General features: G+C 33.2%; 1 protein-coding gene across 9 annotated transcripts in view; it reads left to right on the top strand.

Annotated features, from left to right (window-relative positions):
- The first annotated feature begins 2,063 nt into the window (after positions 1-2,063).
- LOC128227583 (cGMP-dependent 3',5'-cyclic phosphodiesterase-like) overlaps positions 2,064-14,921 on the top strand; it is a 101,660-nt gene continuing 88,802 nt past the window's right edge. For 5 of the 9 annotated variants that reach the window (XM_052938259.1, XM_052938258.1, XM_052938260.1 and 2 more), the window contains exons 1-3: positions 4,229-4,508; positions 7,617-7,706; positions 8,457-8,557. In XM_052938259.1, coding sequence (XP_052794219.1) covers positions 4,320-4,508; positions 7,617-7,706; positions 8,457-8,557 — 380 coding nt within the window. In that variant the 5' untranslated portion in view covers positions 4,229-4,319. Of the gene's footprint in view, positions 2,178-2,817; positions 2,940-3,808; positions 4,044-4,228; positions 4,509-7,262; positions 7,310-7,616; positions 7,707-8,456; positions 8,558-14,921 lie in introns of those variants that run through there. The other 4 variants (XM_052938263.1, XM_052938261.1, XM_052938262.1 and 1 more) reach the window with 4 other exon arrangements.

Genomic DNA, 14,921 nt, shown 5'->3' with positions numbered 1-14,921 from the left:
CATATGCGCATTGGATAAACGTATGTGCATAGGATAAACGTATGAGCATAGGATACACATGCGAGCATGGGATATAAGTATGCGCATTTGATAAACGTATGAGTATAGGATAAACGTATGCGCATAGAATAACCTAATGAACATAGGATAATCATATGCACATAGGATAAACGTATGAGCATATGATACACATGCGAGTATAGGATACACATACGCGCATAGGATACACGCATGCGCATATGATACCCATATGAGCATAGGATATCCGTACGAGCATAGGATACACATAAGAACACTGGATACCCTTATGAGCAGAGGATACCCATATGAGCATAGGATACACGCATGAGCATGGGATACTCAAATTATCATAGCATATACGTATAGGCATACGATACCCATATGAGCATAGGATAAACATACGAGCATAGGATACACATACGAGCATAGGATATCCATATAAGCAGAGGATACCCAAATGAGCAGAGGATACACGTGTGGGCGTAATATACACGCACGAGCATAGGATACGCATATGCGCATAGGATACCTATATGAGAATAGGATACCCATATTAGCATAGGATACCCATACGCGCATAGAATGCCAATATGAGCATAGGATACACATACGCGCATAGGATACATGTGTGAGCATAGGATACATGTGTGAGCAAAGGATACACATATGACCATAGGAGACCCATGTGAACATAGGATACATGTGTGAGCATAGGATACACATATGACCATAGGAGACCCATATGAACATAGGATACATGTGTGAGCATAGGATACATGTGTGACCATAGGATACATGTGTGAGCATAGGATACATGTGTGAGCATAGGATACATGTGTGAGCATAGGATACATGTGTGAGCATAGGATACACATATGAGCATAGGATATCCGTATGGGCAAAGGTTACACATGCGAGCATAGGATGCCCATATAAGCAGATGATACATGTGAGAGCATAGGATACATGTGTTAGCATATGATACACATATGAGCATAGGATACCCATATAAGCATAGGATATCCAAAAGAGCATAGGATATCCATAAGAGCATAGGATATCAAAATGAGCATAGGATATCCATATGAGCATAGGATATCCATAACAGCATAGGATACCCATATAAGCATAGGATACACATACGCGCATAGGATACCCATATGACCATAGGATACATGTATGAGCATAGGTTATATGTATGAGCATAGGATACATGTATAAGCATAGAATATCCATAATTTATTATTATTTTGTGCGTGGGATAAGCGTATGAGCAGAGGATATCCATATGAGAATAGGATACATATATAACCATAGGACTCCCATTTAGGCATAACATACATACATGAGCATAGGATATACGTATGCGAATAGGATAAGCGTATGAGCAGAGAATATCCATATGAGCATAGGATACTCATGAGTCCTTGTTTAGCACCTTCTTGTCATTTTAAGCTAACAGTCTTTATCATTTATATTAAATTAATTTACGATTTTCGATTTTGACTTATTTATTGAAACCCAAAACAAAAGATTTTTGACGTAAATAGTTTGTAGTTTTACAAGGTGCTACTTTATGATTTGCATAAAATAAACCAAATTAAATGTCAACTTTAAGTATAGTTTATGCCAAGTTGGTAATATTGCTCCGCGATGGCAATGTCTGTTTAATGACCGAAATTTACATTGAATAATGAATGTCATTGAGTAAAACTGTTCAAAAAAAGGCAAGATCTATCCTGGGACTTTTGCGGCGCCATTGTAATTATATAACAGACAACTTTAAGATTTGTAAATATAAGTGTCCAGTTAAACAAATAGTTTTCGATTGTGAGTACTATTAAGAGTTTTCTATTTCATCGTAACATTAATATTTGTCCAGTTTCTTATTCCACGGCGAGTGCGTTGAACAATAAGCGTTTAATGTCGACAATCATTGTTTATTTACAATACGTAGGCTCTTAAAGCCAATGTTTAAACCATATGCATACATTTGGATCGATCTAATTCCATTGGAAATCGACAGCGTGCTTTTTTATTATATTTTGACTTAAACAGTGCATTAAAATAGTTAAATATGCCAAGGACATGTAAATAGAATGGATATGTTTTAATGTTCACAAATGAACATGTACCGGAGATACATTGAACCAGAGGTATATATATATACATATATATTTATATTATTTATTATAGAAGTTGCGAACATGATATGTACATGTATTATATTGCTCTAAAAACAAACTAATTTGGCCAATGTCAGAACTACAATGCATCGATTCACCTATAGCTTATTCCTGTATACGTGTGCGTAGCTTTACTTTTTCTTATTGAAAAGAATTGTTTTTTAGTTCATTCATGTTTTTTTTACAATAAATAGCCTTCTCATTGACATGATTTTTTTGTCATCGTTTTATTCAAGATTTGCAAATGTAGCCCTTATAGCTTACATACTTTGAACGAGGTAAGCTGCTTTATAAAGTAAAAGATCGAGCTGATATCTAAATATATGTACAGTTAAAAGCAAAATAGAAACGAGAGCAACGTAATCATCGCATGTGGGTTAAGAATATATCATGTATCTTGTAATGATCAGCTAGGTATTAAAAGCACATGTTTTACCACCGGGTTAGTGATAGTATTCGATGATGCGAAATGCAGCCTTATTTAACCAACTCAAACTATTAAGACTTCTATTGGACGTCCCATCATCAGAGCGACGTAGAGTTCAATATTCAATATATCCAGTATCCTCGAGTCCATGCCGGCTAATGGCCACAACATACTCTTCAAACAACGTTCCGTGCATCGTGTGGATTATGAACTTACCAGAGTCTGTTATACGAGAGTTATTGTTTTTCAATTAATTATAAGTGACTGAATCTGTTTGCTGCGTCAATAAAATGGATTTACAGCAGGTATGTAGCCCGGGATGCTTCTCTTTATTGTATGTATATATGGAAATGACAGCGATGACATTTATAGAAGTAATAAATACGTAAGTCCTGGACATATACATATTGTTTGTAGAAGCCTAATCTTACTTTGGTCTAATACTGTACAAACCTTATACTTGATCTATCGAATGTTTAATAGCTATGAGTTTTACCTCTCATCAGAAGTGTAATATATCTCGTTTTGAAAAAAAGAGAGAAATATTTTGAGGCGTTGTATCATGAAGTGTTCCCTTAAACATATGATAAATATAATAATCAGACTGAGTAAAATACCTGATGTGTGAATGAGGTCAAATAACGCATAGCCAGCTGACTTTGATGAACCTACGTCACTCTGACCGCGGGATACATCAATCGGTTTCCCTATGACTAGACGCTGATTTTGAGTTTACGTCAAACAGAAATATGAGTCTTTGATTGAAGTGATAATAACAACCTATTACCTTACTCCAGTGACCCATTTGTCAGATCTATTGACGTATACATATAATACATGAAATCACACCAGTTTCGCCCAAGGGTACCATGGCTAGTGTGCTGTATGCCCTTCCAGTGAACAGTATGTAGTGATTCAGTTTAATTCAGTAAGCTTTCAATCGATAACCGACTATCATTTAAAACATAATTTAGACTGAATCGAATCTCGAGTTAATTGAAATGAGTTTTATGTTATCCGAATGAATGTTAACTCGACCAAAAGAAAGTTGTTATATTAGTCACTTTAATGATGTATTCAACTGCAGTTCGAGGTTAAGACTTTCGCAATCGCACATCATGGTAAATTTACGCACAACTGATGCTACTGATAGTCATGTATATACATTCGGGGATTATACCTGAGTGGTATCTTATTAAATGAATTGTTGTGCGTAAGCGGTTCACTATATAATGTGAAATAGGTTCTCATCTTGCATTACTTCTTAACGTTTGGATTTTCAATACCAGTATTGTTGAAAGCAAAAGTGTACACAAAGGCTATTCAATACATGGATAGTTGTATTAAGATTTCACTAACTAAGAGTGTTTTTTATTTTTGTCTAAACAGATAAAGTAATGGATGTGCAGGTATGCTTTACTTCTTTTTTATCATAATCCTACACTCCTCCCTTTAATTGTATTTTTTTAGAAATTGAAACAATATATTGCGGTGCAAATTCCATAGAATTTACATGTATACTAATAGTTAACTGTGACCTTTTAACATGCGTCTGCTGACCAGGATCACTTTCAAAGATGGCGCTTGTTGCAGACGCACTATGTTTGTTTACATTATTTATTTGTCGAGATTTTAAAATGTGTGGTTATTTAGTAAAGAAACACATTGATTTATGAAAAACAAACATGTTGGTTGTCACTTTGCATGAAGTAATATCGTTCCTTTTAAGTCAAGTTTTCCCTAAAAGGAGTCTCGATGCAACAAGTCATTCAGGAAATTCAGACTTGAATTCTGTCTCATGCATACATCAAAATGATGTTGAATCGAAAAAATCTCACGTGTGTTATGACAAGACGGTAGAAAAATGTTTATATGTAAGTATATCGAAACATTACCTTTTTTTACCAGATATTTTGGACTGTCATAATTTTGCATTTGCAATTTTGTTGTTGTTTAATTTTGTATTTCTAATGATATAATATCACAGAATGCATTACATCATTTATTTACCGCTATGAATACTTTGGAAACAATTGTATTTCCAGTTTAAGCGAAGAAACAGCTATGATTAAAACACATTTTAACCAAAATTAACACTATAAAATTCAGTTTTTTAAGTTTATGTTTCAGAGAAAAGGAATTTTGGGCTGTTATAAGAAAATAATTTACTCTTTGAGGGTGGGTTGGGATGGACAACAGGTAAACCCAACACTGGGTATATGGATTAAGTTAAAAATATGAATATATGTAGTCCAATCACAGATATATATTTTTTTAGCCATTACTCTGCTAATTTTAGTGTTTCGAATAAGCACATAGTTGAAATCAAGCCCATTCTTGTAAGTATATATATATATATATATATATATATATATATATATATATATATATATATATATATATATATATATATAAAATGAACAACATTATTTTGCTATTGTGATTTGCCCTGATAAGCATGAAGAGAAAGTGGTTCGGCAAAATAAATAGGATAAACAAAAGTAATGTTTATTTTTTATTTATAATTTTCTTGAACCGCCACTCATTCACCTTCTGAGATATTTATTCAGTCTTAGTGACCTTTAATCCAATGTAATATGGATGTAAAATATTCAGGTTTGTTTAAGTTTTTATGCCCCCTTTTGAAAAAAGTGGGGTATATTGTTTTGCACATGTCGGTCGGTCTGTCTGTCTGTCTGTCTGTCTGTCTGTCTGTCTGTCGGTCGGTCGGAATACCAAATGGTTTCCGATCAATAACTTGAGAACGCTTTGACCGAGGGACCTCATACTTGGTATGTGTATTGGTCATCACCAGCAGATGAACCCTATTGATTTTGAGGTCAGTGGGTCAAAGGTCAAGGTCAGTGTGACCTTTACATGAAAAACGGTTTCCGATCAATAACTTGAGAACGCTTTGACCCAGGAACCTCATACTTGGTATGTGTATTGGTCATCACCAGCAGATGAACCCTATTGATTTTGAGGTCAGTGGGTCAAAGGTCAAGGTCAGTGTGACCTTTACATGAAAAACGGTTTCCGATCAATAACTTGAGAACGCTTTGACCCAGGAACCTCATACTTGGTAGGTGTATTGGTCATGACCAGCAGATGAACCCTATTGATTTTGAGGTCAGTGGGTCAAAGGTCAAGGTCAGTGTGACCTTAACATGAAAAACGGTTTCCGATCAATAACTTGAGAACGCTTTGACCCAGGGACCTCATACTAGGTAGGCTTATTGGTCATGACCAGCAGATGAACCCTATTGATTTTGAGGTCAGTGGGTCAAAGGTCAAGGTCAGTGTGACTGTAAGCTGAAAAAAGGTTTTCTGATTGTCCATATTTTATTTTCTTATATAGTAGACAGTAGAAATTTATATGTCACTAAATGCATGAGTTGAAGTATCAGTTTTCAGTGAACATCTAGTTTAATTATGCCCCCCTTCGAAGCAGAGGGGTTATATTTTTAAAAACAATGACCATACACTGTTTATTTTCTTCGTGCCACAACTATTTGTTCCTGGTAAGTATGTAAAAATTACTGATGCCTGAAACCTTGTAGGAGGATTTGTTATTGGGTTAAGCTAAAACTTAAAAAAAATGTTGTCAAATTTAGAAAAAAAAGGAAGAATCAGGAGCTGTTTTATTCCTACACTTGGTGAGAAAAGTTCATTGTTTTTTTTATCATATCTCTTGCTGTCACACCATTTTTTATGTTTATTGTATTTATATTCTTATTTTTTTCTCCAAAACATAAGCAACTTTGCATAAATAATCCCAATTATATACAGGTTTGGATTATAAGCCCGCAAGCCCTGCACTATTTATATGTCTTTTGGGCTTGTCCAAATTCTGAATAATATATAGCAGGGCTTGTTAAAAATTTTGATGCCAAGCAAATTCGAGCTTGTTCATCCTAAAGTCCAATTTTGATGACTGAAATATTATGTGAAAAAAAACAGTCATAAAATCCTTATGGATTTAATTTTTTTGTTATTTACTTTGCAAAATTTTAGTCTCATATTCAAATGTTTGTACATGTATATCCAACAAGTCAATGGATCATTCAAAATATACATGTAGTATAATCATAAGTATATGTAAAATCAGCATTTTATCAGAAAAGGTAGGATCAATTTATTTAATATATGTATATGTAAACTTAAGATTGATTCACTCCGATAGTTCATGTAACAGCTTGGGCTTCTGTCTATTATAATTGTTGCTTAGCAATCCCTTTTATGCTTTGATTTAACAAGCTGTTGAAGAAAACAATTACTTTGATTTGATATCTGTTTGCACTTAAGTTAATGAATTGATTATTCAATGCAAATACAGCTAGTATACACAGTCATATATCATTTCAGTGGTATTGAGTTTATTCAAAACTCTGAGCCCAAATGTCTTATGATGCTATATTTGCATAAAGAACAAATTGATCTCTAGTAGGGGGTTATCAGTTGGTTGAAAAATCGCCTTCTGTTAAATATTATTGAACTTAACTGAATAAGGATTTAATCATTTGTTTGTCATTAATTCTGTAATATAGAAAACGCTGTATCAGGTTCGGTTCAACTGTCAATAATCTATTGCAAATTAGAGTTCAGGCTTGGAAGTACATGTTAAACTTCTTGTTTAGTGATAAAACTCAGTGGAAAGGAATACCCAATAAAGATGGTAAAATACATTAATATTTTAGAGATGCTTATTGAATATTATTAATGTATAATACATAATATTATATATGTAACAATTAAAAAATCGAGATACCAATTACCCTTCTAATTCTTTAAGATTTTTTAACTCTTCAATATACATGAAACAAATGACATCACCTGTTCTATTAACACTTGTAATAAGAATTAAAACATAGTGATAAGAGATGAAATGATTACAATGGACTGAACATGTTTTTTGTTATCTTCATACACCTACTCAGGTTTTATATATATATATATAGTCTCATCTTTATATTTTTCTTCAGAATTTCACAGTTCAGTTATTGGAGTGTGAAGATGTTCAATGCCTCGGAACCCTGATCAAAAACAGTCTTCACAATGTTGTAACAAACGTGGTAGGTAAACTGTGAAATACATTCATCTCTGCTGAGTGCAGGATTAATATTTGATCTAAATTCATGTAATGATCTATTGCATGTTCATTTCCCTACAGTAGTTTTAATTGCAAGGGAAGGTATTTTATAACGCTGACGGTTGCATGATTCTATATCTTTATTGATTGATTTCAGTAAGATCAAAACAATTTTGTCATGCAGTGAGGTCTTGTCAATTACCCTTGATACTTTGATATAAGGATAATTTTCGCCATTACCAAGTTCAGCTATTTATCTTGAGATATTCACATTGTTTCTCTTGCCCTGTATGTGTCAGTTGCCAAACAAATAATCCATCAGTAAATATGTAGGTAAAGCCCTGTCCGATAGATCAGAGGTTACAATGATAGTGAAAAGTTCATCCGCCTTCAGGCTGCTCCTTTAATGTGGATAGGCCACATTGCACTGTTAAATTTAAGCTTGTTAATTTTACGAAGGAAAGAAGTAGAAGTATATTAAGTGAGTTCTGCCAAAACTTTAACCTTTGGCCATAGCTAAAAAATGTTAAGATATGCACATGCAATTATGTACACTTCCTATCAATGATATTTTTTAATGTATGAAGTAAGACCCATCACTCTGCTTAAAAAAGATGCAAAGTTATGCCCCTTGGCCAATAGCATGGTCAAACATTATGATGTTCACCTGAAAACCATCAAATTTTGTACATTTAATAATGCTTTAATTTGGATTAATTGCTTTTGACTTCAGACATGTGGGTCGTTATTTTTCCTTGCGGATGATAACAGTGGAGTGTACATGGCTGACAGCAATGGCAACCATCTATGTGATCCCTGTCCAGACTGTATCAGGTATAAAGGATATCTGGCCCCTTCTTAGCCATATTGCTCTGTTTATTTGACAATTTTGGTGGAGTTGTAAATATTCGTACAATGACAAACAATAATAAAGACTTCCATTCTAACAACTCTTGAGACCGGGTATCATGTTATAATGTTTATGATAATAAACATTGTACTTTAGGTAACTTAAGTCATGTTACCTACCAGGGACATCGTTGGCAGCTGTGCCACTAAATAACCCATTATAGGTTTTATTCATAATTTTTTATCATATTTGGTATGAAGCTCATTTATTAGAAGGTTTATAGCCCTCGATACTAGATTTGAACTGCACCTTCATCTAAATCATATGTTTTGGCCTTTGCATGTATATACTGCCAATCTTTTGTACAGGGTAATTAATATTTTTCACTAATGTATTGAACTGCTATCAGTATTTCTTTAAGAGGACATTAACTGAACTTATAATGTATCTAAAATTTAAGGTAATAGCTGAAATTTTGCCTTGACTTTGTTAGTTTAGTTCTTAATGATTTTTTACAAATATTTGAATTGAAAAAGGACACATAGGTCTTCTTTGATCATGTCTGCTTTCAGAGATTTCTCTGTAAATGTTTGTTTGAAAAACAATCTATTGTAAACAGAAAGTATTGCCCAAAAACTTCAATTTATGTATTCAAAGGTGTCATAAAAGTTATTTTATTGGCCATCATAAAACACAATGTTTATGTTGCTTTCAACTTTGATTTTTTTCTTTCTGGTATAGCTCAAACCTGACTATATTGTTATATATATGAAACATGAAAATAATTGAAACTTCTTTCGTTAATGTAAATAAACACTTGGAGGTTAAGTTGTTGACACAGGGCATATTTATCAAAATATTTATCTTAGTTTATCAATATATTACAGTGAACTAAATACTTGTCATTGTTGGCAATCTTTGGTATTCGATTATTATATGGGGTAAAATCTGCCAGTTAACTGATTGCTAATCTTAAAGTATTTTATTATATGCATTTAATCTGAGTTTATCAAAAAAGTAAACAAATATGTCAAATACATTATGGATTGCATTTTAATGATGACATTCTTCTCTTGTTTCTGGTATCTTTAAAATGTGATCAATTTGATCGAAATCTAATGTATTACGTAATTAATCATTTGGTCTTAATAAAAAATATGGACTTTGCTTGGAAGTTCAAAATCATTAAGTATAGTCACATTTATTTTGTTATCCCTCAGAAATAACAATCTTTTCATTTAATTGAAAATCCTTACATTTAGGCACTAAGGAAATTTGTATATTTATAATTCAAGTACTTCATTTGCTAGAAATCCATCTTCTAGTTAATTGATAAGATAATGTAGCTGTCTTGATTAATGTTTGATCTTTACTGGCATACTTTAGAAAATAATGGAAGGAATAATGCTTACAGTACTTGTGATTGATGATTCTTTAATGTCCTAACAGTATGTTATGTTGTAAAGATTCATCAACATATGGAATTAATTGAAAAGAATTCAGGAAATATTGCATTTTTTCTTGATGAGAACTGTTGAGGTTTAATATGTTATGGAGATATACTCAATTATTGTGAAAGTTAAATAGGCATTGCAGGTATTCTGCTGAGCTAGTGAACTTGCTATTAAATGTTAGAATTTACAACTGTTAATGTTTATCATTCACAAAGTGAAGTGGGGGATATATAGGAATCAAAGGCATCATCATACCTGTCTGTTGCTTGGTCCTTCGGTCAGTCCATCCATCCTGTCTTTGTCCTGTCCATATCTTTTTCATTCATGGTCAGATTTTAGAATTATTTGGCATAAGTGAAAGCAATAGCATGAGGATGTGTCGCCCACATGACCCCTGCCCTTACCTTCAAGGTCAAGGTCACAAAAACCTTCTGAACTTAGTATGTTTTGTTAGATAAGCCTTACTGATGATAGTTAATGTCAAGTCTGTATCTTTCTCATGCATTGTCATATTTTAAAATTATATGGCAGAAGTGACCACCATAGTATGATGACGTGTCACCGTTAGGAATGTTTTTTTGCCTTCAAAGTCAAGGTCGCAGCAACCGTCTTGGGTTTTCTATATAAGCCTTGTTGATGATAGTTTGTGTCCATGTCTTTGTCATTCAAGGTCAGATTTTTTAAAGTACCAGTATTTGGCATTCCAACACTTGGGCGTGGGGGAGTATTAATCACATTCTGTGATAGCTCTAGTTCAATATATTTTTTAAGAGAATTCTAGGATAGTGAATTACAAATCTATGATGAAAATTTGTCTCGAATTGAAGAATACTTTTATGCTATTTTGAGATAAACATAGGTCTGCTTCATTTTGCTATTTACATGTCTTTGATCATAATGGCTTTATAATTGTAGTTGTTGTCACAGATTGCCATCTTTTGCAGATGATATTTGTAACTTGAAATATAAAAAGCAATATTGAGGAGAGGAAAAATAAACATAATTTGCATCATAGTTGACAATATCAGTCAGGGATGGTGACAATTTTGGTTGTTGATATAATTATGTAAAGAATAAGGTCTCCAACAAACTTAATGGGCACATACATACTTGTATTTCATAAGATGTACAAACACTTTTACAATAACAGTGTTTAAAAATAAATGTTTTATTCAAGAATTGTAATTTTTGATCCCATTTTCATGGTGTTGATAATTGAAATGAAACTTCAGGTTTATTGGCTACGGGGTATACAGTCTTAAATACCTTCCTACTCATTTCACCATCTCATACTGATACTGTGACCTATATGATCTAAATACTCAGTAACATTTAAACTATAAAACGTGATGATATTTTCTTCCATTCAAATGTTCGTTTTTTTCAACATTGCACGATAGCAGTGACTCAAGGGCAAATGTTCTGTTATCATCGCAGAAACCTTTCAGTAATCATGTTTTCTCATTTACGTTTGTGATTAGAGAATTGTGTAAAAACCAATTATCATGTCCCATTGGACTTAGCTTTTCAAGAAATTGAATTAGTGTCATTACTGTCATAAAGTTCAATGAGAGAAATGGAAAAGAAATTTGGTTGACGTCAAACACTGAAGTGTTTGGTAAGCTGATGGTTTTATTTCTTGAGTACAAGAGGCATTTTATTGGCTTCTATTTAGACAATTATGCTAGTGAGGTCAGAAACCAATGGCAAATTAAAATGATGTTGTTCTGAGAATACATCTGCATTGTTGCCAAAACTGTCTGTAATTTAAACGGTTTTCAGAATAATTAGATAGGAACTGGGAGGTCCAATTTGGAAGTTAAATGATGCTGACAATCAGGAAATTGGAAGATTTCTACAGAAAATATGAAATATAACAGGGTTCGAATTTAGCACTCGCACACTCGCAAAATGCGAGCCAAAATTGAAAAATGCGAGTTGAATTTAAAGACACTCCCAAAAATTTGCGAGTTCAAAATTGGCAGAAAATATGCAATCCTCGAAATAGATATGAACATAATCGATGATCAATTCCTGCACAATAGATATAAAACTAATATTAGAAATGCCTTCTTTCGTTTTCCGATAATCACATAGAAATTATTGACGTAGATTAACGTTATGTGCACATGCAGGTACTCGTTACTATGTGGCAGGTACTCGTTACTATGTTTTTTTGTAGACTGGTTTTTCGTTTCCATTTTTGGCGGGGGTATTTAGCGATAATCGTATCAAGACACAGTCTGTATAATGATGAAAAGCAAAAAGATAAAAAAAAATTACGGGTCTTGATTTTAAAATTGCCGACGGCTGATGACAATGATAAACCAGTTCCAAACAAAGAAGCCAAAATTAAATAATCTGCCGTTAAAACTGTTTTGATGTGGAAGAGGGAGTTGAACATTATATTGACCCTCGACACAGATGACGAAAGAAACGTTTTCAAAATATTTTGCACATAACAATACTGGCCTAATCAAGACTTCCTTAGTACGTAATGTCAGTGTTACATATATGATGAGATTGTTTAATGTACAATTACATGATCATTCATTAAAACAATTACACTATACCTTAAACCATTGTTTTTCATACTTTATATACTTTTTCCTTGCAAACACGAAGGTTTACTTTAAAAAAATACGAGTGAGTGTCTGGTTTTGCGAGTTGAAAATTTTAGCACTTGCAAAAATTTGTGAGTATCAAAAATAGTTATATTTGAACCCTGTATAAAAGCACTTTTACACACTTAAAGCTATCTTTTTTGCAGCTGTATAAAGGTGTTATGGCTTGAGCTTTATTTTATGTGGGCCAGTTTCAATAAGGAATTTTAGTCTTTGAAATACTTAAATCTGTGGTAATATCACAGATGGCATTAAGTTAATTGTTTTTGTTTCTTTCTAGTGTGTAATCAACTATAATACTGGCTAAAACTCATTTCATGCTAATATTTTTGCCAAATAATAACAATATGACACCAAGATAATTTCACTTTACGACCTGAGATCTTGAAACATGCTCCTGATATTAATGTTTCTGAACAACAATATTGAGAGTCTTTCTTGTTTTTCTTACATAAAACGACTGTGAAGCTGACTTCAAAGATGTTTGTTGCTGTTTGATTGTACCATTATACCATAAAGCGGTTGTTTATTAATGTTTGTATACGATTTACAGCCAAACAGCTATAAAGGTTAGATGGTGATAAAATTGTTTGATTTCAACTATTTTGTGTTGATCTAACTCGATATTGGGTTTAAGGGTATCAAGAGATTGATTGGTAAATATTGACACTCTCAATGATATCCTCATTGTTGATTTCAGTCGAAGTTTAGCAAAAGAAGTAAAATCTGTATTTCATGTTTATTCAGAACTTATAATGTATAATTATGAATTCATTTAATGTATATTTGCATAAGAACCACTTAATATGACATGGTTAAATTGATATTAAACTTAAATATAATTCATAATAGCTGGTGTATTTAGAAAAATCACTGTAAAAAATCAAGGATGGTAAAAAATTGTTTTTCACAGCAAGTTTGCAACATATCTATTTATCGTTCCTCAATAACTCTTTCCAATGCATTTTATTAATACCATAAGCTTAAACATTTACAATTATAATGAAATGTAAAGTAATAGCACAATTTCTACAATGCCAATTTCAATTTGATTAAATTTTGTTCATACTGTAAACGCTATTTATTGCGACATATTAGAAAAGGAATGAGGTAATAATATTAGCATTTAGCTATCTCCTCAACCCTCAGTTTGCCATCATATGTGTTTCAATGTATATTTATAAAAAATATATGGTTAATGAAATAACTTCCAATTTTCATGTCCATACACTACAAGAAGAAAAGGGTTTTAGTATAAAACTTTCACTAAAATGTCAGGAAAAGCTGGAAGCTATTATGAGTTTGTTAATTATACCTTGATATCTTGATGGTACAAATAAAAAACTTTATTTTGTTTTTAAAAAAAATGTTTTTTAGTTTTTTCCAAAGTCCATTTCAAGCCAAAATATGTTAGTTTACATTTCAATTCAAAGGGATGCTACTCACGTTGATTGATGGATTTAGTAATAACAGCAGTGGAAAATCAGTTAAGGTTAGCATCAGCAGACAACAACAAATAGAAGTAGTTAATTTTTTTAAAAGTTCAATTGTAGGATAGATTTTACAAAGTATGATTTTGCATTAAACTTAATATTATCTACAACACTTCATTATTGCAAGCCTTTGTCACTATCTGTACTACAAGCTGGGAGTTTGCCATCCTGCCTTCTTCGACACTTCATTTTTCTCAGCCTTGGTCAGTTGGTCAGTATCGGTACTACAAGCTGGGAGTATGCCATCCTGCCTTCTTCGACACTTCATTTTTCTCAGCCTTGGTCAGTTGGTCAGCATCAGTACTACAAGCTGGGAGTTTGCCATCCTGCCTTCTCTGACACTTCATTATTGTCAGCCTTTGTCAGTTGGTCAGCATCAGTACTACAAGCTGGGAGTTTGCCATCCTGCCTTCTCTGACACTTCATTATTGTCAGCCTTGGTCAGTTGGTCAGCATCAGTACTACAAGCTGGGAGTTTGTCATCCTGCCTTCTTCGATACATCATTATTGTCAGCCTTGGTCAGTTGGTCAGCATTGGTACTACAAGCTGGGAGTATGCCATCCTGCCTTCTTCGACACTTCATTATTGTCAGCCTTGGTCAGTTGGTCAGCATCGGTACTACAAGCTGGGAGTTTGCCATCCTGCCTTCTTCGACACTTCATTGTTGTCAGCCTTGGTCAGTTGGTCAGCATCGGTACTACAAGCTGGGAGTTTGCCATCCTTCTTCTTGAACACTTCATTATTGTCAGCCTTGGTCAGTCGGTCAGCATCGGTAC

The sequence above is a fragment of the Mya arenaria genome, chromosome 3 (assembly GCF_026914265.1).
Source record: "Mya arenaria isolate MELC-2E11 chromosome 3, ASM2691426v1".
NCBI classification, from domain to species: domain Eukaryota; kingdom Metazoa; phylum Mollusca; class Bivalvia; order Myida; family Myidae; genus Mya; species Mya arenaria.
The sequence above is the reverse complement of the archived record's forward strand: the minus strand, read 5'-3'. Positions and strand labels throughout refer to the sequence as shown.